At 43.2% G+C, this 27,974-nt stretch overlaps 1 protein-coding gene across 1 annotated transcript; it reads left to right on the plus strand.

Annotated features, from left to right (window-relative positions):
• The first annotated feature begins 1 nt into the window (after nt 1).
• LOC113419737 (fatty acyl-CoA reductase 2-like) lies at nt 2–27,974 on the plus strand. Its single transcript, XM_026679281.2, has 11 exons — nt 2–221; nt 2,787–2,962; nt 7,125–7,304; nt 9,751–9,928; nt 12,190–12,234; nt 13,164–13,282; nt 16,943–17,010; nt 19,789–19,960; nt 21,046–21,175; nt 24,978–25,105; nt 27,665–27,974. The coding sequence occupies exons 1-11, from the start codon at nt 21–23 to the stop codon at nt 27,825–27,827; spliced, it is 1,560 nt and encodes a 519-aa protein (XP_026535066.2). The 5' UTR covers nt 2–20; the 3' UTR covers nt 27,828–27,974.

Here is a 27,974-nt window from a genome sequence, read left to right on the forward strand (position 1 = left end):
CTGCCACCAAGAGCTTGGAAATGAAGGACACCGTGTCTTTGGTTGGCACTTACTATGGCGGGAAGTCAATTCTTGTTACAGGAGCCACTGGGTTTATGGGGAAAGTCCTGGTTGAGAAGCTTCTCCGGTCTTGCCACGACGTGAAAGCCATCTACGTGTGTGTGCGGCCCAAAGGTGGGCGTTCCATGCAAACCCGAGTGGAGAATCTGCTGAAATGCAAGGTAAGGAATTCCCAGGGTAGACGCTGGTAGGGTTTTGCCATAGGTTCACTGCTATGGTAGGGGAGCATGTCTGGTCTTAATCCCAAAGAGGCAACTATGAGATTTGTGCATTTTATTTATTAAACACATTTTAGCCCATGTTAATCAAGTCCATGTTGATCCAGTTAATAAGATGGGATGCGGTGGCTGAGTGGCTAAGACGCTGAGCTTGTTGATCAGAAAGGTCGGCAGTTCGGCGGTTCGAATCCCTAGCGCTGCATAATGGAGTGAGCTCACATTACTTGTCCCAGCTTCTACCAACCTAGCAGTTCGAAAGCATGTAAAAACGCAAGTAGAAAAATAGGGGCCCCTTTGGTGGGAAGGTAACAGTGTTTCATGAGCCTTTGGCATTTAGTCATGCTGGCCACATGACCACAGAGACGTTTTTTTCGTCTTTTGAACCAGTTCTCACAGCTGCAGCCCATGAAGAGGATCAAGGCCCTTTCCTGCCCCGTAGACCATGCCATTCATGTCTCTCCCTTATCCTCTCCTCCCTGCGTGCCCTAGGATGGAGAGGGGATGGGCCTGGGTCCTCTTCTGACTGCTCAGCCAGCAACTGCCCCTCCCTAGCCTCCTCCACCACCTCTGGAGCCACACTTCCACTCCCTGTTGACTGTTCCTCCTCCTCCTCAGAGTCAGTCTCCACCAGGAGCATGACATTCACACTTATGACCATTGCAACACCCTCGTAGTCACATGATCAAAATTGGGCTGCTTGGCAACTGGTTCATATTTATGACGGTTGCTGTGTCCCTGGGTCATGTGTTCCCCTTTTGTGACTGTCTGACAAGCAGAGTCAATAGGAAAATCAGATTCACTTAACAACCATGTTACTAACTCAACAACCACAGTGATTCACTTAACAACAGTGGCAAGAAAGGGGGCAAAAGGGGGCAAACCTCATTTAACAAATGTATTCTGATCTAGGCTTGCCAAAATCCCAAAGCAGATTCCTCGTCCCGACAAAACCCCTTTTATTTAGGCTAATGTGAATTCCTCTCATTCACATCCAGCAAAGTCCCGGCAAACAGTCTTTCAAGGGTGAATTGCAACCACAGACCTTATCAGGCTTGGGGGGGTTGCCAGGCTGATAGCTTCCAAGTGCAACGCTAGCAGAAAATAGTTGGCAAGAAGTCAGGAACAAATCTTCCCACTAATTAAATGAACTAATTGTCTCCTGCAAACACCACTCCCCTTCCGCTCCTCTTTATTCCCTATGGGAGGGGCCATTCACCATCCACCTGTGCCTTTATTCCCAAATCAACCCTTGTTCCTTAACTGTTCCCTTCTCCTGGCAGTTCTGCACATGAACACATCGGGAACAGGCTCCAGCTATTCTTTTGCCCCACTGATCTCTGAAGGCAGCTGATAACTGTCGGGCAGCCCTGGCTCCATCTCTGCCTCCGATGCAGAGCCCTTGTCATAGCCTTCCCCAGACTCCAGGACTGGCCCATGTTCCTCCCCAACCACCTCACTGTCCGAGTGTGCCACCAGCTCCACTGGCTGCTGGCAGGCCACAACAAAATGTTTCACTTGGCAAGAGAACCTTTGGACTCACTTGTGGTCGTACATTGAGGACTACCTGTAAAGCAATAAAAAGAAAAAAAAAGAGAGGAGAACAGACTTTGGTCCTTCCTCCTTCTGATTTCCTTGTCTCTTTGGTTCCGTCAAAGCTTTTCCTTCTTCTCCATCAGCAAGCAGAAAGTTTGCCTCCTCCTTTCCTATCTCCTCCTCCTTGGCCAACCCAGGTGGAATACAGGATCTGACTTTCCCTATGATTAGTCAAGTAATTAATCATGTTTGACAGCTGCATCTCTCTCTGATAATTATGGAAAGCAATCACTATGCAAATCATCTTACTCTTTCCATTGAATTAAATTTGTCCTCTGGTGTTGATATTCTTTTGAGGGAATATGGCTGAAATCTTTGAAAAGAAACACAAATAATCAGATATTAATTATCAAAGTTGGCTGAAAGAGATGCAGCTGTCAAACCTGACTAACTACTTGAGTAATCATAGGAAGAATCAAAAATTAAGGGAGTAAAAAGGATTTTTAAAAAAAGTATACCAAAAGTTTGTGTTTTCTTGAGTTGATCTATATTTTTGAAAAGTCTGCTCAGCAGTCATTGTGGCTCTATCTGCTAGCATTTTAATGCTGTTATTAATAATATCAAGTAAATAGCGAATAAAATAAAATCAAATTAATTAATGAAATTAAATTAATTCCTGGTGTCTATGGAGATTCTCAGTCATCCAGGTCATAGTTGTCCCAAAGATGCTTTTTCAAGAGGCGACTGGACTTTTTGCTTTTTCTTTGAAGAGGTTTCACTTCTCATCCAAGAATCTTCCTCAGTTCAGAGTGAAGAAGCTTCTTGGATGAGAAGTGAAATGTCTTCAAAGAGAAACCAGAAAGTCCAGTTGCCTCTTGAAAAGGCACCTTTGAGTTAATTCCTGGTGGATTTCAATCTTAGGACCCTGGAGCATTTTCCTCCTTTGTTAAGTGAATATTGTCTGTTCCACTCTAGGTGTTTGACAGAGTCCGGGAAGAGTGGCCCAATTTCCACAAGAAGATTAAGCCCATCAGTGCTGAGCTCACCCAACCAAACTTGGCCATCCCTTCCAAAGACATGGAGGAGCTGGTCTCTGAGGTCAACGTCATCTTCCATTGTGCTGCAACGGTTCGATTCGACGAGCCCCTGAAGTAGGTTCTCCTTGCTCTCTCCTTGGGTTTCTTGCCATCCAGCCCCAATCGTATTTTCTTGAAAGGAGACATAACTAAATACAGCAAGCCATTCCCAAGAATCAGGGCTATATCACTTTGGAGATGTATATTGGAGCACAACCATTTTTTTTAATAAAAAATTTCTAATTTATTGGAGATATTCTGAAAAGTAGTCAGTCAACAATCTTACAGAACAAAACTGATTTATAAGTTTTTTTTAAAAAAAAATTATTTATTTTGTCAACAAACATTGACAAATACAAACATAAAACAAGAAATAAAACCATCGTTCCATTTTACAGTGTGTTGGTTGGTACATATCTTTTGTGCACGATATCAACAGTCTTTCCCTTCTAAATTAAAATTCATATTATATAGATCAACTATGCATATTATATTATATTATTATTAACTCCTTATTAGACTTTAATTATAAATTCAGGTCATCCTTTGCGAGCAAATCTCAACTTTTACAAAATCTAATTCATAATATCATTCATTTCATTGTAATCAGTTATAACATATCATTACATTGTCTTATCTTTACTATTATGTTGTATTTATATCATAGTATATTTTATTTCCCTATTTTCTTATCTAGCCATTGATAAAGTAAATCCCAAATTTCATAATATTCTTTATCTTCTTGCTCTCTAATTGATAATGTCAATTTACTCATTTCTGCACATTCCATTATTTTCTTAATCACCTCCTCGTCTATTGGAATTTTTTTTTTTTCACTTTTCCAGTTTTTGGCAAATACAATTCTAGCTGCTGTTAAAACATTTATAATCATATATGTCAGTTCAGCCATTATTTTTTTACAACACAGGTATTCAGCCGGTTTGGACCTGTTCTGGTGTACCGGTAGCAGAAATTTTGAGTAGTTTGGAGAACCAGCCAATACTACCTCTGGCTGGCCTCGACCACCTGCCCTTACCCTATCCTGTTCTATATTCCCTTTTTTTTTTAAGTTCAGCTGATTTGTGCTGCAGACTGGATTGCTGTGCCTCAGCTGAGCTAAAAAAACAGCTCACCTTACTAGCACTGACAGAGGGTGGTTTTTGATTGTTGCGTGTGCGTGCAAAGCGCACTGTCATAGAGCCGGTAGGAAAAAAATTGATATCCCACCACTGAGGTAGTCCTCGACTTACAACCATAATGGAGCCTGGAATTTCTGGGGTAAGTCATGATGGTCACAAGTCAAGGCACCCACATGACTGGACCTGGTTTTATGACCTTTATGGCAGTCATGTGACTGCGGATGTGTGTGCATCCATTGGGACTCCAGAACCAGGTTTTAAGTAGCGTTTGGGAAGTCTGTCATAACTTTACGTGTTCATTACAGGACTAAAGGTGCTTTTTCAGGAGGCAACTGGACCTCCTTGTTTTTTTTCTTTGAAGACGTTTCACTTCTCATCCAAGAAGCTTCTTCAGCTCTGACAGGATAGTGGGGAATAGAAGGAATTATACTCCTAGCAGGCAGCTGGTTGTTTGCATGAGAAGTAAAACGTCTTCGAAAGAAAGAAAAAAAAGCAAGAAAGTCCAGTTGCCTCCTGGAAAAGCACTTTTGGGACAACCATGACCTGGATGACTGAGAATCTCTACAGACTTCATTAAATGACTAGTTATAAATTGAGGACTATGTGTAAAAAGGTTATGAAGAAATCCATCAAGTTTACTTGTTTGCCTGACAGAACCAAAGAACCTTGCTTCATTAGTGAACCAGGCTTTGTATAAGATCCTCCTGTTGTGGCCCGCCAGACTCAGACAGTGAGCAGGTTGGGGAGGAACATGGGCCAGTCCTGGAGTCTGGGAAAGGCTTGGACGAGGACTCTGCGTCGGAGGCAGAGATGGGGCCAGGACCATCTGACAGTTATCAGCTGCCTTTGGAGTTGGACATCAGTGGGGCAGAAGAACAGCTGGAGCTTGTTCCCAGTGTGCACATGCGCAGAGCTGCCAGGAGAAGGGAACAGTTAAGGAACAAGTGTCGACTCAGGAGTAAAGACACAGGTAGACGGTGAATGGCTCCACCCATAGGGAAGAAAGAGGAGCAAAAGGGGAGTGGTGTTTAGGCAATTAGTTCATTTAATTAGGGTAAAGATTTGTTTGTGACTCCTTGCCAAGTATTTACTGCTACAGCTTTGCAACTATTGACCTGGCAGCTCTCCAAGCCTGATAAGGTCTGTTGTTGTAAATCTCTCTTGAAAGACTGTTTGCCAGGACTTTGCTTTTTGTGAATGAGAGGAAGCCTAAATAAAAGGGGTTTTGTCGGGACGAGGAGTTTGCTACAGGATTTTGTGAAGCCTAGGTCAGAACACTTCCTTTGGCTTCTTGAAGCAAAGGTGTGCTTAACGCCTTTGGAAATCATTTCTGATTTCAAAAGACTAGTTAGTGAGAGGCCAATAATGGAGAAATAATGAAATATTTAATACACCTTAAATATTAGAAGAATGAAATATTTCTTCGGCTTATTGGTTTGGTTTGGTTTGGTTTGAAGGGTGCTATTTAATGAAGAGTGCTATTTCCCACCAAAGTGATGGAGAGGAGCAGGAAGCACCTGGGAGGCAAACCAAATTCATTTCCATCCTTTAAAACTTAGAATCAAAATTGTCTAAACTTATGTTGGAAAAATTTGGCAACGGTATATAGTTCAACTTTGACAATCTGATTTGAAATTGTTCCGGGCATCTGGATAAGATATGAATGCCACCAGAAAATTGCCACTTTCTTTCCTTACTTATTTATTTATTTATTTATTTATTTATTTATTTATTTATTTATTTATTATTCCATCAAAAACGAGGCAGCTACATTCTTGGGAAATTAGTAAAATTATAATGTGCAATTTGCTGGCCATTGCTTGCCTATTGCTGCTTGGCATCAACCCTCAGAACTTTCCCCGAGACATGCTGTTGTTTTTTTTAAAAAAAAAATTAGAACATTTTATCTGAAAACTGTTTCTCTCTGATACCCTTTAGAGCCGGAGTCTCCAACCTTGGCAACTTTAAGACTTGTGGACTTCAACTCCCAGCAAAGCTGGCTGGAGAATTCTGGGAGTTAAAGTGCACAAGTCTTTAAGTTGCCAAGGTTGGAGACCCCTGCTTTGGACATCATGAACAAAAAGTACATTGCCAATATTTTATTCTTTAGTTCTTCAAACCTAGTTAGCGAATGGACACAACACTGGAAGCTCAAAGGGTTTTGCTCATAGGCAGCCTCCAAATAAACAGAAATAAAAGATATGCTCTTTGGGAACAATGAGAGAGAGGCTCTGATTTTCCCATTGCCAAAAAAGCAAATGGCCTTAAAAATCAGGGTCCAGGAACTGGGTGGTGTTTGTCTCTACTGTAGATGATGCTGTTATGCTGTTATCTTTATTGAGGGGGTGTTATTGGTCAGGGGTGGGATTCTATCAGTTCGCACCTATTCGCTAGAACCGGTTGTTAACATTCTAAGCAGTTCGGAGAACCAGTTGTTAGAATAAATTACTGGCCTAATCCTGTAAGGAAGGCAGGAAGGAAACATTCTGGTGTTGCTTACAGAAACTGCCTCTCTGTTAACCCTTATTACATTCTTGGCAGGACTAGACTTCCTGTCTCAGGAACGTCTCTGGAGTTTTTTTCCCTTCCTTTGCTGGTACTTTGCTTGTGTGAAGTGACCATTCAAAGTTACAATGGCACTGAAAAAAGTGGCTTATGACCCTTTTTCACACGACTGTTGCAGCATCCCCACAGTCACGAGAGGCCATGTGAGGAGATGCGTGCCTCGATGTGAGTGATGTTGAGTTGGCCACGCCCAGTCAATAACATGACCACCAAGCCATGTCCACCCAGTCACATGACCACCAAGCCACGCCCACCAACTAAGCCATGCCCACAGAACAGATTGTTAAAAAATTTGAATCCCACCCCTGGTGTTGGTCAACTAATTTGTACCAAGTCATTTCCACTACTAGCAGAGACCTCTCATAAGGTGATGTAGACTACACTTGTGGTATTCTCCACACTACCTGAGATATCTTGCCATCAAGATGTCCTGAAGCTCCTGGGGCATCTCTCAGAAGAGCCAAGAGGATTGGTTTGGACCTGCTATCCAACCAGGTGGACCTCATCCTAGCTTTTTGTGCTTTCCTGAGCAGGGATGCCCTTCTCCTGAATGTCATGGGCACCCAGCAGCTCCTGGGGCTGGCCCACCAGATGAAGAATCTTGAAGCCCTCATCCACGTTTCAACGGCCTTCTCAAACTGTAATCGGAAGAACATAGAGGAGGTCTTCTATCCTGTTCCTGTGGAACCAAAGAAGCTCTTGGACCTGGTGGGGTAAGTAATGGAGGTGTATTCAGCTGGTACAGACCAGTTCTGGCATGCTGGTAGTGAACATTTTGAGTAGTTTGGAGAACCGGCAAATATCATCTCTGACTGGCCCCACCCACCGACCCCCACCCTTTCCTGTCCTATATTCCCTTGTTTTTTTAGCTCAGCTGATCTGCTCTGCAGAGTGGATTGCCACACCTCAGCTGAGGTAAAAACAGAGAGAGGATTTGTGGTAATGAAGTTCCAGAAATGGACAAGATTTATGTAGATGCCTCACGCAAAGAGTATTGTTACAATGTAGAATAGAATTCTTGATAGAATAGAATTCTTTATTGGCCAAGAGTGATTGGACACCCAAGGAATTTATCTCCGGTGAATAAACTCTCAGTGCACATGTGAGCAACAAGTGATAAATCATGATCATAACCATAAATATAATGATTATATTATATAATGAACTTTGCCCTAGTAAATAGTAATGGAGAAGGAGGAAACACATACTCTGACAAAAGAACATCAACCATCATTGTTCCTGTGGAGAAGGACAAAGAATAAAGAAGCCTTTGGACTTGGTGGCATAAGTCAATGGCCTCCAATCTTTTGGGTACCAGGGACCAGTTCTGTGGAGAGAAGTTTTTCCATGGACCGGAGCGCTAATGGTTTCCTGTGCTGCATGTATTCTGTGAATGGGGCTTTGCTTGTTTGCGTGGCCTGGTTGCTGGCATGCAACAGACTGGTGCCAGTACACAGACTCAGGGTTGGGCACCAGGGCTTGGATTCCACCAATTCGTACCTATTCGCTAGAACCGGTTGTTAACATTCTAAGCAGTTCGGAGAACCAGTTGTTAGAATAAATTACTGGCCTAATCCTGTAAGGAAGGCAGGAAGGAAACATTCTGGTGTTGCTTACAGAAACTGCCTCTCTGTTAACCCTTATTACATTCTTGGCAGGACTAGACTTCCTGTCTCAGGAATGTCTCTGGAGTTATTTTCCCTCCTTTGCTGGCACTTTGCTTGTGTGGAGTGACCATTCAAAGTTACAATTGCACTGAAAAAAGTGACTTATGACCCTTTTTCACACTTACAACTGTTGCAGCATCCCCACAGTCATGAGAGGCCAGGCGAGGAGATGGTGCCTCGATGTGAGTGATATTGAGCTGGCCATGGCCAGCCAATAACATGACCACCAAGCCATGTCCACCCAGTCACATGACCACCAAGCTACGCCCACCACCTAAGCCACACCCACAGAACCGGTTGTTAAAAATTTGAAACCCACCTCTGTTGTGGACCCCTGCTGTAAGTAATGAAAGCAATCCTTCCTCTGTTGCGATGTATTTCCAAGTATGTCAATGCCTGGAACTCACTACCTGACTCTGTAGTTACATCCTCAAACCCTCAAAACTTTTAATCTTAAACTGTCTACCATGGACCTCACTCCATTCCTAAGAGGTCCTTAAAGGGGGGGGGTGTGCATAAGCACACCAGCATGCCTACTGTCCCTGTCCTACGGTTCCCATTTATTCATACTCATTTATTATGTATATACTTATGCCAGTTTATACTTATATGTTTATATGTTATGTTCCTATACTTGTTTTCTCATACAAGCTTGACAAACTAAACTAAATAAATAAAATAAACAAATAAAATGCTTGAATGAATACTTATGGCCTTGTCCTATGCACTTTCTTCCAAGAGAGAGGGAGGGAGGGAGGGAGAGAGAGGGGGGGAGGATTAGTGGTAGGAAAGTTCCAGAAATGTGCAAGGCTTGTCTAAAGTAGATGTACCATGGGAAGAATCTATCTTGTGATCCTTTTTGACCCAAGATCTGGCTTCCACTTGGTAAACAATAATGAGATGAGCAAGACACATGAGGAAGGAAGGAAGGGAGGGAGGGAGGGAGGAAGGAAGGAAGGAAGGAAAGAAAGAAAGAAAGAAAGAAAGAAAGAAAGAAAGAAAGAAAGAAAAGAAAGAAAGAAAGAAAGAAGGAAGGAAGGAAGGAAGGAAGGAAGGAAGGGAAGGAAGGAAGGAAGGAAGGAAGGAAGGAAGGAAGGAAAGAAAGAAAGAAAGAAAGAAGGAAGGAAGGAAGGAAGGAAGGAAGGAAAGAAAGAAAGAAAGAAAGAAAGAAAGAAAGAAAGAAAGAAAGAAAGAAAGAAAGAAAGAAAGAAAGAAAGAAAGAAAGAAAAAAAGAAGGAAAGAAAAAGAAGGAAAGAAGGAAGGAAAGAAGGAAGGATTGAGGACTCGGATTGTTGGGGGAAATATGCTAACTCTGTAAAAAGTTTAAAGATTGCTGTACAGCACTGTGAAGGGTATATTAGTCTTAGGTACTATTGCTATCTTATAGGAAGACCTGCCATGTATATGAATATATATAAGGACACTGCTTCAACTTTAATTTTCTCCCATTGATATTTTATTTTATTTCTATTTTTAAAAAATATCCTGCTAGGTGGATGGATGAGTCCCTCATTGACGCGATCACCCCAACTTTGATTGGAGACTGGCCTAACACCTACACCTTCTCCAAAGCTCTGACTGAACATCTGATCCAGCAGGAGAAAGGAGACTTAAATGTGGCCATCGTTCGACCTTCCATCGTGGGGGCCAGTTGGCAGGAGCCCTTCCCGGTAAGCATGCGTGCTCTTCCGTTGCTGGGTTCACAGGCTACGTCTGGCAAAAATGTTGATGTAGAGCCATTCCCTAATGGCTCTAAATAAGAACACCCTTCTCATGCTTTTGGTGAAGGAGAGGGAAGCCATCATCCATGAGCTTTAAAGCTATGGCTTGCCTTCTGAGAGTGGAACCTGGATTCATGGATGGGATCTCTCATGGAATCTCAGGAGGAGAGATGTGTTCAAAAGAATGCCAGCAAAATGGACTTCACTTTCAGGGCTTAATTTTATGGATACAACCATAACATTGAAAAACCAACAAACAACCCAAAGGGATGAGTCTAATCTCCATCCAGAAAACATGATGAACAAGGAACATTGTTTAGAGCCAAGCCCTTCAAATTAATTACAACAGAACATCATTTTAGAGAAACTGACACCGGGGGCTCCATATTGAGCACCTCTCAAACTGTACTTCCCAAACTACAGACAGATTTCCCAGAATGATCTACAGCAGGGGTAGTCAACCTTTTTATACCTACCTCCCACTTTTCTGTTAGTAGTAAAATTTTCGAACCGCCCACCAGTTTCACAGTAATGGTGATTTATAAAGTAGGGGACAAAACCCCTACCGCCCACCATGAAAGCTTGTATACCCATTAGTGGGCGGTAGGGACTAGGTTGACTACCACTGATCTACAGTATTTGGTTAGGTGCCTCAAGGACTTTTTAAAGTAGAGAAATGGACTATTACATGAATAATAAATACAGAAGGGAAAGTATTTACAGCTTATGGCTTATGGCTAAAGGTACTCTGACACACAGGGAGCCATATCAACCAAATGTATTTCCATTTCATGGGCTTCAGATAGAATCACAGGTGGGCTGCTACAGGTTCTTGCAGGTTCGGGCGAACCAGTAGCTAATTTTATCATTTTTAATTACCGGTTCAGCGAACCAGTAAATCCCACCCCTGGCTGGCCCCGCCCATCCCACCCTGTCCCTCCCAGGAGAATCCTTGTGGCCCATTTTGAATGCCAGGTAAGTACAGGGCCCACGTGGAAGCTCAGGGAGGGCAAAAAACAGGCCTCCCAGAGGCTCCGGAAGGCTGGAAACGAGCTCGTTTCCAGCCTCCAGAGGGCCTCCGGAGACTGGGGAGGCCGTTTTCGTCATCCTGAAGGCTTGAGGAAAGCCTCTGGAGTCTGGGGATGGCAAAAACGCCCTCCCCCCCACCATGGTGCAGGAGGCTGACTAGGCCACGCCCACCATGGCCACGCCCACCCAGCAACCAGGCAGAGAACTGGTTGCTAAAATCGTTGCAGCCCAGGCCTGGATTGAACCAAATATTTGTTCACAACCGCTCAACCTAAAAGATGATTAATTAACACCAGCATTCTCATCAACAAGAACAAAGCATGATATAACCATTCAGGTCTGCTAAACCAGTTCCTGTCATAGGTAGGCTTAAATGGCAACTCTGCCCACACATTCTTGTGCAAGACCTAGCAGCCTCATTCAGGGAAGCAGGACAAAATAACTCTCCCATCTTCCAGTCTGACTATCAACAGCCTCTCAGAACAATTTATGCTGGATAAACAGGATGAATGTCTGAGAAATCCAGATTTTGACCGTGAAGGGAAGGGTTTTTCTCTTCTGCTGCAGTTTGCTTCAGATTTGTGTCTCTTCGTCAAAATTCAAGGAGAAATAAAACTGGTAACTTCCATGTTAAGTTTTCAAAGTTTGGGTAGTATTCAAATCTTTCTATTATTACCCTTTTACATTCTTTCTTGCTGGATAGGCCTGAGCAAGCGTTTAGTATTGTTTGCAATATTTGTTCAATCCACCTGTGAAGAGCAAAACTCTGCAGGAGAGTCTCAATTTTCGGTCTTGAAGGTGCTTGACTCTGTTAAAGGTAAAGGTTCCCCTCGCACATATGTCCTAGTCATTTCTGGCTCTAGGGGATGGTGCTCATCACCATTACAAAGCCGAAGAGCCAGCACTGTCCGAAGATGTCCCCATGGTCATGTGGCCGGCATGACTAAACACCGAAGGTGCACGGAACACTGTTACCTTCCCACCAAAGTGGTCCCTGTTTTTCTACTTCCATTTTTACATGCTTTCAAACTGCTAGGTTAGCAGAAGCTGAGACAAGTAACAGGAGCTCACTCCATTACACGCTGCTAGGGATTCGAACTGCTGAACTGCCGACCTGTGGACAATCTTAATGAACATGCAGACTCCACAACAACCACTTTTTCTATGTTTCATTTTTTCAGGGCTGGATTGACAACTTCAACGGTACAAGTGGCCTCCTTGTTGCGGTAAGTAGAGATGAAAATAGGACTTCTAAATCTTAGGAGCAGTGAAACAGGCCCAGAAGAAACCACGAGAACCAAAGCACGAAGCTTATCTAAAGAGATAAAGGCAGAATCTAGTGATTCTGACAACGCATAGCCTAGTCCAGGGGTGTCAAACTGGATTTCTCCGAAGGCCAGATCAGCATTGTAGTTCTCCTCTGTGGGCCGGCATGTGGGGGGGAGCAGGGAGTGGGGGAGATGAGACAGATGCCTACTGTAACACCCTGCCAACCAAAATGGGGCATGGGGCGCCAGATGTGTCTCCCCACACCTAGTTTTCAGCCCCCATGGCCTCCTGCAGTACTCTCCCAGCCGTTTTTTGCCAACAGAATGCTGCTGGAGGCTGAAAACAGACTTTGTGAGGGCTCACAGGGCCTACTCATGGCCCATTTTTGGCCAGCAGAGTGCTTCTAGAGGCCGGGGCAGCTGAAAAGGGTCTTGTGAGGGCCTCGTGAAACCTCCACACAGCCTGTTTTGGCCGGCAGAGGCTCCACAAGCCAGTCCTTTGATATTTCCAGGCCGGCCACGTGGGCCAGATTTAAGCACCCTGCAGGCTGGATCCTGCCCACAGGCCTATAATTTAACATCCCTGGCCTTAGCTGATCAAGAAGGAGGTTCACCAGGCCTGGTGTTTCTGACTGAATTTAAGAGCTTTTGGCTTTCCTGACATTTATGACAGTAAAAGCTCTGGAATTTTTACACCGCAGCTGTGGATAGCCAGATTCTGGGGACAGCAGAGGTGGAAAGTGTTCTACAAGCCCCTAAAGTTTTCTTCCCAGTATAGCTCAGGAGAACTTATCCCACAGTTACAGAATTCAGCTCTCAGACTACCTAAACTCTATACTAAACAAGGAAGTCGAGTTATCTAGGTTAATGAATTTCTTTATTTCTAGGGTGGCAAAGGGATTTTACGGAGTGTAAAATGCAATCCAGCTGCCATAGCTGACATTATCCCAGTAGATCTCGCTATCAACTTAACCATTGCTGCTGGCTGGTACACTGCAGTTCACAGGTGGGGCCTCTTTGTTGATCGAGAGATAGGCCATTGAAGTAGAATGATTTTTTTTTCAAGGTTGCAGGCTGTAAGGAGCTGCCAAAATTGCAATTCCCCATATTCCCCATAGCGTCCTATCAAATTCGGTACCTGTCAATAGTGGTGTTCCCCAAGGCAGTGTTCTAGGACCAACTCTCTTCATACTCTACATAAACGACCTCTGTGATCATATTAAGAGCAATTGCGTTCTTTTCGCTGATGATGTAAAGCTGTTCAATACCACAGACAATACTGCTACCCTACAAAAAGATCTTGACTATGTATCAGAATGGTCAAACAAATGGCAACTTCAAATCTCAACAAATAAATGCTCTGTCTTACATATTGGCAAAAAAAATCAGAAAATAAAATACAAGCTGAATAGTCAAGATCTTGTTGATGACCCAAGCTCTGTAAAGGACCTTGGAATACTCACCTCTAATGATCTAAGTGCTAGAGCCCACTGCAACTACATAGCCAAAAAGGCATTAAGAGTTGTTAACCTAATCCTACGTAGCTTTTTCTCTGGTAATATCACACTACTAACCAGAGCATACAAAACATTTGCTAGACCAATACTCGAATACAGTTCATCAGTCTGGAACCCACATTACATATCTGATATTAGCACAATTGAGAAAGTCCAGAAATATTTCACAAGAAGAGTTCTCCACTCCTCTACTCATTGTAGAATACCTTATGCCACCAGACTTGAAATTCTAGAACTAGAAAACCTTGAATTACGCCGTCTTCGGTCTGATTTAAGCATGGTATATAAAATCATACATTGCAATGTCCTACCTGTCAATGAATACTTCAGCTTCAACCATAACAACACAAGAGCACTCAATAGATACAAACTCAATGTTAACTGCACCAAACTTGATTGCAGGAAATATGACTTCAGCAATAGAGTGGTCAATGTCTGGAATACTCTACCCGACTCTGTAGTTTCTTCCCCAAACCCCAAAAACTTTAACCTTAGACTGTCTACTATTGACCTCACCCCTTTCCTAAGAGGTCTGTAGGGGGCGTGCATAAGCGCACCAACGTGCCTACCGTCCCTGTCCTATTGTTTCTCTTATTCTTCTTTTATTTTTCTTATATGTACCCATTTCATGTATTCACAACTATGTATACACTTATACTTATTATCTTGTAAACAATTGGCAAATCAAATAAATAAATAAATAAATATTGTCATCCAGGTCTTTAAAGCTTTCTGAAAGCCCAACAGTGCCTCCTACAGGCAGTAGTGCATTCACAAGCAATAGCAATAGCACTTAGACTTATATATTGCTTTGCAGTGCTTTACAGCCCTCTCTAAGTGGTTTACAGAGTCAGCCTATTGCCCGCAACAATCTGAGTCCTCATTTTAGTGACCTCTGAAGGACAGAAGGCTGAGTCAACCTTGAGCCCAGTGAGATTTGAACTGCCAAATTGCAGGCAGCTAGCAGTCAGCAGAAGTAGCCTGCAGTACCGCACTCTAACCATACGTTCCATCACAAGATCCATAATGTTGGCTTCTGGCCACTGCCTTGTGAGAGAAGCCGGCACAATCTTCATTGCTGGGGTTTCTTTCCTGGGAACAGGTGAACGCTGCCATTTTGTACAATGTTATAGGGAGCACTCAAACACAGCTCATAGACAGCATCATTACAACAACTCAGTACTACTGTCAAGGGCAGAAATCACCACTAGACAAGAAGAAGAAGAAGAAGCCTGCATATTGAAGCCTGCAAAACAAACAAACAAACACACTTTTCGTGGATTCTAATGGCTTTATAAGAGACTTGCAGGGAAGGGAGTTCTGGTCCAAAAATGTTCAAGCCATTGTAACCCAAACTAAAAATTCTATAGCTGAATCTAATGATAAAAGTCCTCCCTACTCCTAACCTGCCTTCCAATTTTACCTAAAAATGACTCATAATAGACTGAACATTGGACAGTGGGTGTCTGTGGAGGTTCTCAGTCATCCAGGTCATGGATGTCTCAATGGTTTTTGTTCAAAAGGCAACTGGACTGTTTTTTCCCCCTTGAGGAAGAAGGAGGAGGAGGGAAAAGGGGGAGGAGGAGATGGAGGAGGAAGAGAAGGAAGCAGAAGTAGGAGGAAGAGAAGGAGAAGTGGTGGAGGAGGAGGAGGAAGGAGGAGGAGAATAAGAAGAGAAGGAGGAGGAAAAGGAAGGAGGAAGGAGAAGAAGAAAGAAGAAGAAGGAAGAAGGAAGAAGGAAGAAGGAAGAAGGAAGAAGAAGAAGAAGAAGAAGAAGAAGAAGAAGAAGAAGAAGAAGAAGAAGAAGAAGAAGAAGAAGAAGAAGAAGAAGAAGAAGAAGAAGAAGAAGAAGAAGAAGAAGAAGAAGAAGAACTGGATGGTAGTGGGGATAGAAGAATAGGTTTTGATAAAATTGGTGTGTGTGTGTGTGTGTGTGTAAATATTGTATTTCTTTGCAACCATCTGGTCATTAGCATGAGGCCACTTGGGGGCTTATGTGTACCCTCAGGGTCACCTGAATCAGAGTGCAAATGGTTGGAGAATCTTCTTGGAACTGCTGAAAGGAATGCATTGCGGACAAGAGATAGATGCTGCCATATTCCTCCCCCGCTATTGAGGGAGGGCTGTTCAGTTCTAACATGTTTTTGTTAGTTGCAAAGTCATGTCCAACCCATTGCAACCCCATGGACAACATTCCTCCAGGCCTTCCTGTCCTCTATCATCCTCTGGAGTTTATTTAAGCTCACAGTTCTAACATAGATGGACTCTTTTACCCCTCGTTTCACAAACCAATGATCCTCTGTATCTAAAGTACTTTTCACTTTTTGAAGATGGCAGTGTCCACATCTCCTCACCATCCAGTCTCAACTATCAGTACCTGACCTTCCAGCTACCTTTTGAAAAAGCACCTTGAAATGGGCCCTGGGGTATAATAATAATAATAATAATAATAATAATAATAATAATAATAATAATAATAATAATGATGATGATGATGATGTTTGGTTTGTTGACATTGTGATATCTGGTGGTGCATGAATTGAAGACACACAGCAAGAAAAAATCACAAAGTATCGGAACTTACAAATTGAAGTTGAGCGACTTTGGAAAAAGAAATTGTGTGTTATCCCAATTGTAATTGGAGCCTTGGGAGCAATACCTAAAGGGCTACCTCGCTTTTGGGAAATTTATCAGACTTGAATACCCTGATTCTACAAAAAGACCATCCTATTTGGAACAGCTTATATTTTCCGACGCTACCTGAACAGTTCCTAGGTCCTTGGTTAGGACTCGAGCTCTTGAGCTACCAACCGGCCCCAAAGGCTGTGAATCTCACTAAAGATTAAAAAATGACAACAACAACAACAACAACAACAACAATAATAATAATAATAATCATCATCATCATCACAAGTGGTTGAGATCAAAAAATTGTCCCCTTTTTTGAGTATTGAGATTGCCAGAGATAGTATAATGCAGCTTCAATCAACAGCCTCATCCTGACCTTTCTGACATGCTTTTCAAACACCTCTCATTTTGCTATAACTTTGTATGTCTATCCTCCCATTTATATATCCTTATAATAAATGAGTATTCATACATTTGGTGCATTTTGTGAATTCTTGGCCTTTTATTTCTATCCTTTTCAGGCCCAAATCACCACTGATTTACAACTGTACCTCAGGTGGCCTCAACCCATTGTCATGGGGAGAATTGCGTGAGTATTTTTTTTATTTTATTTTAAGAATTCAGAATTCAGAAAATTCCACCGGATTATTTTGGTTGGAAGTCATCCTTTAACCGCTTGTCTCACCGTTGAGATTTCAAGGGCCGCCATTCTCATTGTGGATAAAAGAACATAGGGTGGGGTTCTTCACAAGATTCAGTTAATGTAAGCTTACAATGAAGTTACAACGTCTATCTGTGTGGAAATACCTTGCAAGTAGCCCAGTGATTTATTTTATTTTTATTTGTAAATCTCTAAGGCTACCTTCTTCCTAATAGGAAAGCAGTGGCCTTAGACATCGACCAAGTAAAATAAGGGAGGCAAAACATTTTTCGTAACATCATAATAACAATAATAATTAACAAGACCGGTGGTTGGGGGAAGAGCCATTTTCTTTTCTGACAGGGAATTATTCCTCTTTCTTCAGCTCATCTACCTCATGTGCAGTGATGCGTTTCCAAATTTTTTCTACTGGTTCAGAGAGAGCACTTTGTGTGTGTGCGTGCGCGCAGAGCTCAACCCTGTATCAACGCTGATGAGCTGTGCTGTTTTTTGCCTCAATTTTTTACCTCAGTTTTTTACCTCAGTTGAGGCGTGGCAATCCGCTCTGCCACGCAAATCAGCTGAGCTAAAAAAACATGGGAATATAGGAGAGATAAGGCCAGGGGCAGGGGGGCGTGGCCAGCCAGAGGTGGTATTTGCCAGTTCTCAGAACCAGTCAAAATTTCCGCTATCGGTATGCCAGAACTGGTCTGAACCGGCTGAATACTACCTCTGATCATGTGATTGGAAATTACGTCTGTTTTCTTTGATGTTCAAAGTATAGTACCGTATATGCCGGCGTATAAGACGACCCGGCGTATAAGACGACCCCAACATTTCCACTCAAAATATAGTTTATTATATACTCGCCCCTCTTCCGCACGCCTTCCACTTTTGCATTTTTTTTTTTTAGGCACTTTTGTCTACCGTGGAAGCGATCCGTGAAGCCGAAAGGAGCAGCCAGCCTTCTCCCAGCTCCCAAGGAAGCGAGGCTCGCACCGCCCGGCTCCGCTGAGGTATCCGGCTGGGGCTGTCAGGAGTTGTTACCGCTGGCGCGGCTCCGCTGGCTCCAGTCCCGCGTTGCCTCGGGAAGGGAAAGGCAAAAAGGAAGAGCCGCGGCGGCGCTTTGCAATGGCAGCAGCGGCTCCTGGTTTTGCCTTTCCTTCCCGAGGCAACGCGGACTGGAGCCGCGCGGAGCCGCGCCAGCGGTAACAACTCCTGACAGCCCCAGCCGGATACCTCAGCGGAGCTCGGGCGGTGCGAGCCTCGTTTCCTCTGGGAGCTGGGAGAAGGCTGGCTGCTCCTTTCGGCTTCACGGGATTTGTTTCCACGGTGCGCAAAGTGCCTCAGCCGCGGCAGCCGCAGTGCTTCCCAATTACTATTTGCCGGGCGTATAGATTGCACCCGGCATATAAGACAACCCCCAATTGGAGGCATCTTTTTCAGGGCAAAAAAGTCGTCTTATACGCCGGCAAATACGGTATATAAAATCATACATTGCAATGTCCTACCTGTCAATGAATACTTCAGCTTCAACCATAACAATACAAGAGCACACAATAGATACAAACTCAAGGTTAACCGCACCAAACTTGATTGCGGGAAATACGACTTCAGCAACAGAGTGGTCAATGTCTGGAATACTCTACCTGACTCCATGGTTTCTTTCCCAAACCCCAGAAACTTTAACCTTAGACTGTGTACTATTGACCTCACCCCTTTCCTAAGAGGTCTGTAGGGGGCATGCATAAGCGCACCAATGTGCCTACCGTCCCTGTCCTATTGTTTCTATTATTTTTCTTACATGTATCCATGTATTCATAATTATGTTTTTACTTATACCTATAAATAAATAAATAACCTTTATTGCAGATTTAAAATATTAAAATACAAAATACAATACAGATATTTAAAATGAAAATGTTGTGTATATTACAATCCATTTTGACAATACTTAAATTTCAATTGTTATTCCAGTGTATATTTTATACTCCTAATTGTTCTTATATATAGTATATACCTCTATTTTTCTAAACTATACATTCCTTATTTATTTAATTGCTTGTTTCTATTATTTATCTAATGATACCAATTTTCCCAAACTGTATAATAATCTGAGTCTTCTTTCTGTTTTAGTTCTAATGTAAGTTTGTCCATTTCAGCGCAATCAAAAATCTTTTGGATAATTAAGCTATCTTAATTAGAATCTTCTTTCAGCATCGAATCTCCTTTCCAACACTATGTGAGTCTAATCTCGCTGCTGTAATTATATGCAGGATTAGATATTTTATCTCTTTTGTATAATTCCCTTTGATAATTCCCACAAGTATTTCTGCTTTAAATTCTATTGGGAGTTTCGCAATTTCCTTTAACCTTTAATTTCCTTTAATTTTTGTATTTTAGTCCAATATTTCTTAATTTTCAGACACAGCCACCAAACCTGATAGAAGGTAACCTGTGATTGCTTACATTTCGAACAATTTGGGCTTAAATTAGGATACATTTTAGCCAATCTCGAGGGGCTAGATACCACTGGTAGCACATTTTATATTGGTTTTCTTTATATGCCTCTGATTTTGTTATCGTATAATTTTTTCCAGATATTTTCCCAGTCCCAGCTCTATATTATATCCCACTTTGCCTTCTTAAATGGACATTTCCAATAATTGTCTCTTTTTCATGCAATTACCACAATGGGTGCAGTATCTCTTTTCTACCATTCTGCAGAAATGAATGCAGCAACTGTATATGAAAAAATTCCACTGGAGAAACCCTTCAGAATACCAAAGGCCACCATGACCTCAAGCTACTTCCTCCATCAGTACTGGACGTTTGTTTATCACACCATCCCTGCTTTTCTTTGTGATGGGTATCTGCGGCTGCTAGGAAAGAAGCCATGGTGAGATTGGATCTACATTGTGGGGTGCAGGGGGCAGTTCCAAAAAGCACCCCTAAGAATAAAAAAAGACATTTTTCGAAGGAGGATGAATTTCTCCACCAATTTCACAGCATTGGAGGATTTATCAGAAAAACGATCTGATTGACTTGCGGCTTTGCTTATTGTTATTATGTGTTTGTGTGTGTGTGTGTGTGCGTGCGCGCGCACACACACACACACACTAACAACAATAACAACTCTTCCATTGTTCTGACCTAGCCTTCACAAAATCACAAAGCAAACTCCTCGTCCCGACAAAACCCCTTTTCTTTAAGCTAATGTGAATTCCTCTCATTCACATCCAGCAAAGTCCCGGCAAACAGTCTTTCAAGGGTGATTTATCTTCCCCCTAATTAAATGAACTAATTGTCTCCTGCAAACACCACTCCTCTTTTGCTCCTCTTTATTCCTTATGGGAGGGGCCATTCACTGTCCACCTGTGCCTTTATTCCCAAATCAACCCTTGTTCCTTAACTGTTCCCTTCTCCTGGCAGCTCTGCACATGCGTACACTGGGAACAGGCTCCAGCTGTTCTTCTACCCCACTGATCTCTGACTCCAAAGGCAGCTGATAACTGTCAGATGGCCTTGGCTCCATCTCTGCCTCTGATGCAGAGCCCTTATCAGAGCCTTCCCCAGACTCCAGGCCTGGCCCATGTTCCTCCCCAACCTCCTCATTGTCCGAGTCTGCCGCCAGCTCTGCTGGCAGACCACAACATCCATATCTTTCAGGGTAATAATTCTCCCAACAGCTTACAGACAATGGAAATGATTTTAATTAAAAATGCAATCAACAAAATTAATCAGTAACAGCCAATAGTGGTTGTGGCAGCCTTTAAATGCACAACTTCCTTGGTTTCCCAGCATTCCCATCAGAAAGGTGTCTGTAGATGCCTCTGGGAAAGGCCTTGACAATAGCCCACCTTAGATATTTGGGGATTGTGTCGCCAAGATGATTTGGAAAGCACTCTCTGCTCAGTCTTTTTCAGGAGAGATGCTACAGTCCTATCTATCCATAGATAGATGTGTTTCTATTCTGTCTTTCAGGATGATGAAGCTTGTCACCCGCTTGGACAAGACTTTGAATCTTCTTGAATATTTTACCAGCAATTCCTGGGACTGGAGCTATGAAAATACAAGCATGTTACTGAAAGAGCTCAATCCAAAAGATAAAACTGTAAGCATCTTATTGAACCCCATCAGTCAAAATTAAATAATTAAAAAGTGTATTCGGGCTAGATTGCAAACGATTTCAAAAAGGACATATTCTTTCCTCAGAGCCCTACATAGTAGTGGGATTCAGACGGTTCACAACGGTTCATGCGAACCGGTTGTTAAATTACCCATCCACCCCTGCTATCAAAGGCACTGGAAAAACGGGCAAATGGCGCAGCTGGCGCAAGGGAAGGAAAAGGCCGCTTTTCCTCTTTCTTCTCCATAATTCTCCTCCTTCCCTCATGCTGGCTGCTCCGCTTCCCATTTCTCCATTACAGTGCAGGGCCCAGGATCCACTTGGATACTGTGGGGGGTGGGTTATAGCAACTGGTTCACTCAGGATCAAGAAGCTCATCCTGCAAGTGCAGCAGAGATGGAGGGCAGAGATGGCCACACCTCCCACGACAGCCAACCTGACCCTGGGCCAACCACTTGTTAAATTATTTTAATCCCACCACTGGCCCTATGCAAGTGGTCAGTCCCTGTAATGATGTGTGGGAAAGACCTTGGGAGACGGGCCTGAAGAGATGTTGCTTAGGGAATGATCCGACGAAAGGCAGCCTAGAAAGTGGGTGAGGCAAGAGGCTTAGAATGGACCCTCTGTAGTTTCTCTGCCAGTTATAGAACTCTCAAGCCAATAACAGATCCCACCATAAAGGGCCTAGGTCAGTGATGGCTAACCTTTTCGGCACCGAGTGCCCAAAGCACGCATGTAAACCCCCAAAATGCAATGTGCACGTGCCCCACCATGCACATCTGTGTTTGTGTCCCTGCATATGCACATGCAGCCCCCATGCATGTGCCCTGTCCCCAATGCATCTGTCCCACCCCCTGTGCATCCGTGTGTGTTCTCCATGCATGCGCCCCACCCCCGCACATGCGCATATGTCCCCCACGAGCCCCACCCTTCGAGCATGTGCGGCAGAGACCCGAACTCCAGCTGGCAGGAGGTATGTGCGCATGCGTGGCAGAGCTGAGCTGGGGTGACGGCTGTCTGTGCCACCTCTGGCACGTGTCTAGGTTTCTCTCTTTCTCTAGAGCATGCTTCTTCTCCAATGCAGATTTCAGAATCAAGGTATTACCAAGCTAGAAGGCCAAGATCAAGGTTTCAAGCCTACACCCAGGTCCATTCCTGCCTTTAGCAGATACCAGGACCAATGACACAACAGGGAATTTTAGGGCTAGAAGGAGGTTTCTCTCACAAACCCCATCAGGTGGGCTACAGGAGGCTTCGTCCCCTCTGTTATATCTTTTTCTAGTCTTTCTAATGCTGACTAATGAATTTTCCTTCTAAGGATACCTGGAGTGCTCTTAGAGCAGGCTTTATCTTGGTTGCCATCTCAACCTGGAAAACCACATTCATGAAAAGGGTCCAAAAAATAGATGTTATCACTTGCAATTTGATCAGCCAGTTTAGAAACCTACCCAAGCTTTTCAATGCATAAAAATCTGGCTATTTACAGTCAAAGTTTCAAGAGGACCCTGAATTTTCTTCCAGAATAAAAACACAACTCTTTCCCCTCTGAACAGCAGGATTTTTCAAGGGCTCCCCAAGAATTGGTGATGGGACCATGGAACAAGCAATGCCAGTTTAAGGAAATGGACAACTATCTATAGCAGTGGCTCCCAAACTTTTGGGAACCCGGGACTGGTTCTGTGGAAAGAGGCTTCTCCACAGATCGGAAGGGGCATGATTTCGTGTGCTGCCTGCATTCCATGGATGGGACATCCCACGGATGGGGCTCATTTTCTGGCGTGCCACTGCCCAGTTGATGTCTGTGTCTGTCTTGTTTGGTTGCAGAACCAAACCAGACAGTTATTGTTGTGGTTCACCGGCAGCAGATGCAGATGGCTGAGACCTCGGAGGGTGAGGCCTCGGATGAGGGGCCTGCGTGTGATGCAGGGATGGGGCCAGGACTGTCAGAGAGTGGAGTGTTGCCTTTGGAGATTGTGGGGGCTGGCAGCAGTGAGGAAGAGGTCCCCGAGGAACCTGTGTCCAATGTGCGTGCGCACAGGGCTGCTCAAAGGAAAGCAGCACGGGCGACTCAGGAGTAAGGCTGCAAGGTAATGGCTCCTCCCTTAAGAGATAAAAGCCAGCTTGAGAGACTGAGATTCTTTGCAGGAAGCAAAGAAGTTCTTGCACTTCAAGCCTTGTGGAAGTCCGGACTATCTTGGTTTGTGTTTGGAGACTTTTGGTTTTGAATATTTCCTTGCAATTTAATCTAGTGTTCTTGGCAGCCTTGCACAACCTTGGCAAGGCTTGTTCTTATCAAAGACAATTAGTTTTAATTGCATTTTACTGTGAATGAACGGAATTCACAGAGAAGCATTCAAAAGGTTTTGCTTTTATCTCTGTTTGGTGTTTGTTTGTTTGGAACAAGGCTTGGGTCAGAACAGTTATAGAGGTTCAGATGACAGACTCAATCATTCCTCTGTAGAACTGGATCAGCAGCTCCTTGGGCAGTTTGAGCTTTCTGCGTTGGAGCAGAAAGAACATTCTTTGTTGTGCTTTTTTGATGACTTCTTTGATGTTAGGTGTCCATTTTAGGTCTTGAGATATGATAGAACCTAGAAATTTGAAGGTCTCCTATAAGAATATATACTGAATATACTATTCCAAAAGAATATGCTGTTATACTGAATATACGATTCTATAAGAATATACTGTTCTGTACTGTTCAAAGTTATATCAGATCTTTCTATTTGTTTGCTGATCAAGTCCAAGAGAAAAACCCAGGTTTCAATTATATGTTCACTTAAAATCTTCTGCATCAAAATACATACCTGAGCTCAAAATTTTCTCATTTTGTTGCATGTCTACCAAAGATGAAAAATCTTCCCTCAGTTTGATTGCATTTCAAACCAATATTTGAAATTCCCTACTTTTTTTGACAAATTATCTGTTGTTATTACCAAGGATATATCACTTTATAGAAATTCCCTTTAAGATTAGAATTAAATTGAAATTTCAACCCTTTCTTCCACATAGTCTTCCATTGATCCAGGTGTATTTTATATCTAAAAAAATTGGCCATTATACACATAATCATTAACTTGTTTAACCGGTTTCAAGAAAAGTGTCCACATCTTAACAATTCTATTTTCATCATTTGTATATAGCTCATTTGTCTTGTTATTAAGTTAAATTTTGGGAAAGATTTGGCAAATTAGCATTAAGTTATTATTATTATTTTTGTTTAACTATCATTTACCTTCTAAAAAAAAGGCTTGTTGGGGTGGCAACCATACAGCAAGAATTGGGATTTTATTAGAATTGGAAGCACATGATTTAAGATTTGGATGGCATGGAATTTTAGGAGACAATTTTGTTGTATGCCTATTCCTAATTTTTACTATGGTACATCTAATAAAATGATTTTTGATATCTGTATTTCACCTTTGTCATTCCACAAATAACCATGGCATCCAAATCTTGAATCCAATTCCAATAAAATCCTAATTCTTACAGCCACCTACTCTTTAATCCAAACTAAATAACAAGCTGCAAAATACAATTTCAAATTTGGTCATTTGAACCTTCTCCTTTTCTTTAGCATCCTGCAGGAGTTTGTATTTAATTCTATGTTCCTTGCCTTGCCAAACAAATTTAGAAATATCCTTTTGCCATTGCTTGAATGGTACATCAGTATATCAATACGGGTATTGTCCAGAAAAAGACATTTCTTATAATGTTGACCATAAAATAAAGAGTGGAATAGTCCTTTTCCTCCATTTTAAGTAGTCTTCTTTCTGCTTGATTCCAGTTGTTCTACTTTGATATTTGCCAATTGACTTGGTCAGAATATGTGAAAGATTACTGCTTAGGAACTAAGAAGTATCTGTTGAAAGAAGACATGGCTGGAATTCCTGCAACCCGACAGCACATCAGAAAGTAAGAGCATGCTATCTTTTGTGTTAAGTTACAATCTTTTATGTTAACTTTCACAGCCTGAGAGCAGAATGCTTTCGGTGAATGAAATTGTTTGGTCACCACAAAACAGGGTTTGGATTGAATGCCACATATATCTGGAATGCTATATTACCTCCAAGAAAGAAAGAGTAGTCAAGATCAAAGAAGTAGGTAGCGCGAGGAAAAGAACTGGATCTGATTGATAGGTATATATAATTAATGTATCTATATTAAAGTACACACAATTAAAACTGCCACAAAAAAGGAGCTTTCAAATTGTCTCAAATTGTATAGGGTATAGAAGATCTCCAAGGTCCCTTCCAGCTCTATTCTGATTGATTGATTGATTGATTGATTGATTCTGGGGTCAAGCTATTCTCCAAAGCACCTGAAGGCGAGACAAGAACCAATGGATGGAAACTAATCAAGGGGAGGAGCAACCTAGAACTAAGGAGAAATTTCTTGACCATTAGAACAATTAATCAGTGGAACAACTTGCTACTAGAAGTTGTGAGTCAGAGGTGGTATTCAGCAGGTTCTGACCAGTTCGGGAGAACCAGTAGTGGAAATTTTGAGTAACCGGCAAATACCAGCTCCACCCCCATCTATTCTCTGCCTCACATTGGGTCCCAGCTGATCAGCTGACTCTTCTTTGGTTGCCCTGCACAGGAGAACGGAGCTGGAAAGCAGGTTAGTGGGGTGGGGAGGGAATGGGGATTTTGCAGTATCCCTTCCCCTGCCACGCCCACCAAGCCACACCACACTCACCAAGCCACACCCACAGAACAGGTAGTACATTTTTTTGAATCCCACCACTGTTGTGAGTGCTCCAAATACTGGAAACTTTCAAGAAGAGATTGGACAGACATTTGTCTGAAAGTGTATAGGGTCTCCTGCTTGAGCAGAGGCTTGGATAGATGGCCTCCAAGATCCCTTCAAACTTTGTTGTTCTATGTCAGTGGTGGCTAACCTTTTGGGGCTTCTGTGCCAAAAATTGTGTCTGTGTGCCAGCACCCAGGAGGCAATGTACGCAGCAGCACCACGCCCCCTACGCATGCACACACAATCCCCACCACCGCCCCCTTATCTGCACTGCGCCTCCCAGCTGATTTTCAGCCCATTTGAGGCCTTTTTCGGCCTGCCAGTGGCTTGAGGGTTGCCTCTGCAGGCTTTGCAGGCCGAAAAATGGGCCTGTTTCATCACTTCCGGTATTTCCATAAATACAGGAAGTGATGAAACGGGCCTATTTTGTGGCCTTCAAAGCCTGCAGAGGCATCCCTCAAGCCTCTGGCAGGCCAAAAAAGGCCCGAAAATCAGCTGGGAGGCGTGCGCATGCGCAGTGAGGTAAGTTTGCCTGGGGCTCGCGTGCCTGCACAAATGGCTCTGCGTGTCACCTGTGTCCCGCGTGCCATAGGTTTGCCATCATGGTTCTATGTAATTCTAAAAGTAAAGTTAATTCAGTGCTCCTTGGGCGCTATTCTTCTCTGTACTTAAGCATTTCTCATTCCTATCACAATAAGCATGAAACTTGGAGGAGGTTTCCCAAGACCTGAATAGGAAGACTTAACAATAGCAATAGTGATTTAGGTTAGGTAGTCCAGGTGCATATATCATGTCTGATCCTTACATAATGACCTAAATCTGATTGCTGCTCCCATGAAATGTGGTGTTAACCTTCTGAATGGTTAATGGTGGGTGGAAACTGACGTTGCTATCTCAAGCTGGACTGCTCAAATCTCCTATCTAAGTTGGATAAGGAAACCCCGTAACAGGAGTCTTTGAGATCTGGGTCACCAAGTCTTCTGATCATGTCCCCACTCCTTCCTCCCGTTTCCTTAAATGACTGGGATCAGACGGATGGAATTATGATTTCGTTTTGGCCCAAGACGGCACAGAAGGAAATACTTTTTTTTTTTTTAATACGATGAGTTCATCTCACCAGTGGTGGGATTCAAATTTTTTTTACTACTTGTTCTGTGGGCGTGGCTTGGTGGGCATGGCTTGGTGGGCGTGGCTTGGTGGGCATGGCTTGGTGGGTGTGGCTTGGTGGGCACGGCAGGGGAAAGGATAGTGCAAAATCCCCATTCCCTTCCCACCCCACTAACATGCTTTCCAGCTCTGTTCTTCTGTGCAGGGCAACCAAAGAAGACCCAGCCAATCAGCTGAGACTTGGGAGGCGGAGAATAGATGGGGGTGGGGCCAGTCAGAAGTGGCATTTGCCGGTTCTCCAAACTACTCAAAATTTCCGCTACCAGTTTTCCAGAACTTGTCAGAACCCGCTGAATACCACCTCTGCATCTCACTGTCCCAGCTGGTCAGTGGTGGGATTCAAACAATTTAACAACCAGTTCTCTGTCCTAGTGATTTATTCCAACAACCAGTTCACCTAACTGCTCAGAAAGTTAACAACTGGTCCTCCTGAACTGGTGCAAACTGGCTGAATCCCACCACTGCAGCTGGTGGTCGAACTGGTCTGTGTTGTGAACCATCAAGCCCTGAAAGTTCAGCTCTTCTTTTTTTTCTTCTCTCTCTTTTTGTCAGGCTAAAGATCATCCAGTGTGCACTGAAGGCCACTCTGCTTGTGATCATCTGGCGCGTATTCATTGCAAGGTCCCAGATGGCTCGTAATGTCTGGTATTTTGTACTAAGCCTCTGCTACAAGTTTCTTAGCTACATTAGAGCTTCCAGCACCCTTAGACCTTGACTGTGCCTTTCTGGGGATTGTTCCCTATGTCCTGGAATAACCTTCATGTCCTTAAATCAACTCCTGGTATCTGTCTCCTCCAACAGTAAGGAGATACCATTCAACTATTTAAGCGTTCAACAGAAATCACAAGAGGCTTACTCTAAT

Source organism: Notechis scutatus, chromosome 6 (genome assembly GCF_049901735.1).
Source record: "Notechis scutatus isolate UNSWTSFEM ecotype Mainland chromosome 6, rNotScu1.2, whole genome shotgun sequence".
Taxonomy (NCBI): domain Eukaryota; kingdom Metazoa; phylum Chordata; class Lepidosauria; order Squamata; family Elapidae; genus Notechis; species Notechis scutatus.

Excerpts from the sequence above, each read along its gene's own strand:
- LOC113419737 (XM_026679281.2), top strand. The coding sequence starts at position 21 with ATGAAGGACACCGTGTCTTTGGTTGGCACTTACTATGGCGGGAAGTCA. Across the intron at positions 222-2,786 it reads AGAATCTGCTGAAATGCAAG|GTGTTTGACAGAGTCCGGGA; the intron begins GTAAGGAATTCC and ends GTTCCACTCTAG. Across the intron at positions 9,929-12,189 it reads GTTGGCAGGAGCCCTTCCCG|GGCTGGATTGACAACTTCAA; the intron begins GTAAGCATGCGT and ends TCATTTTTTCAG.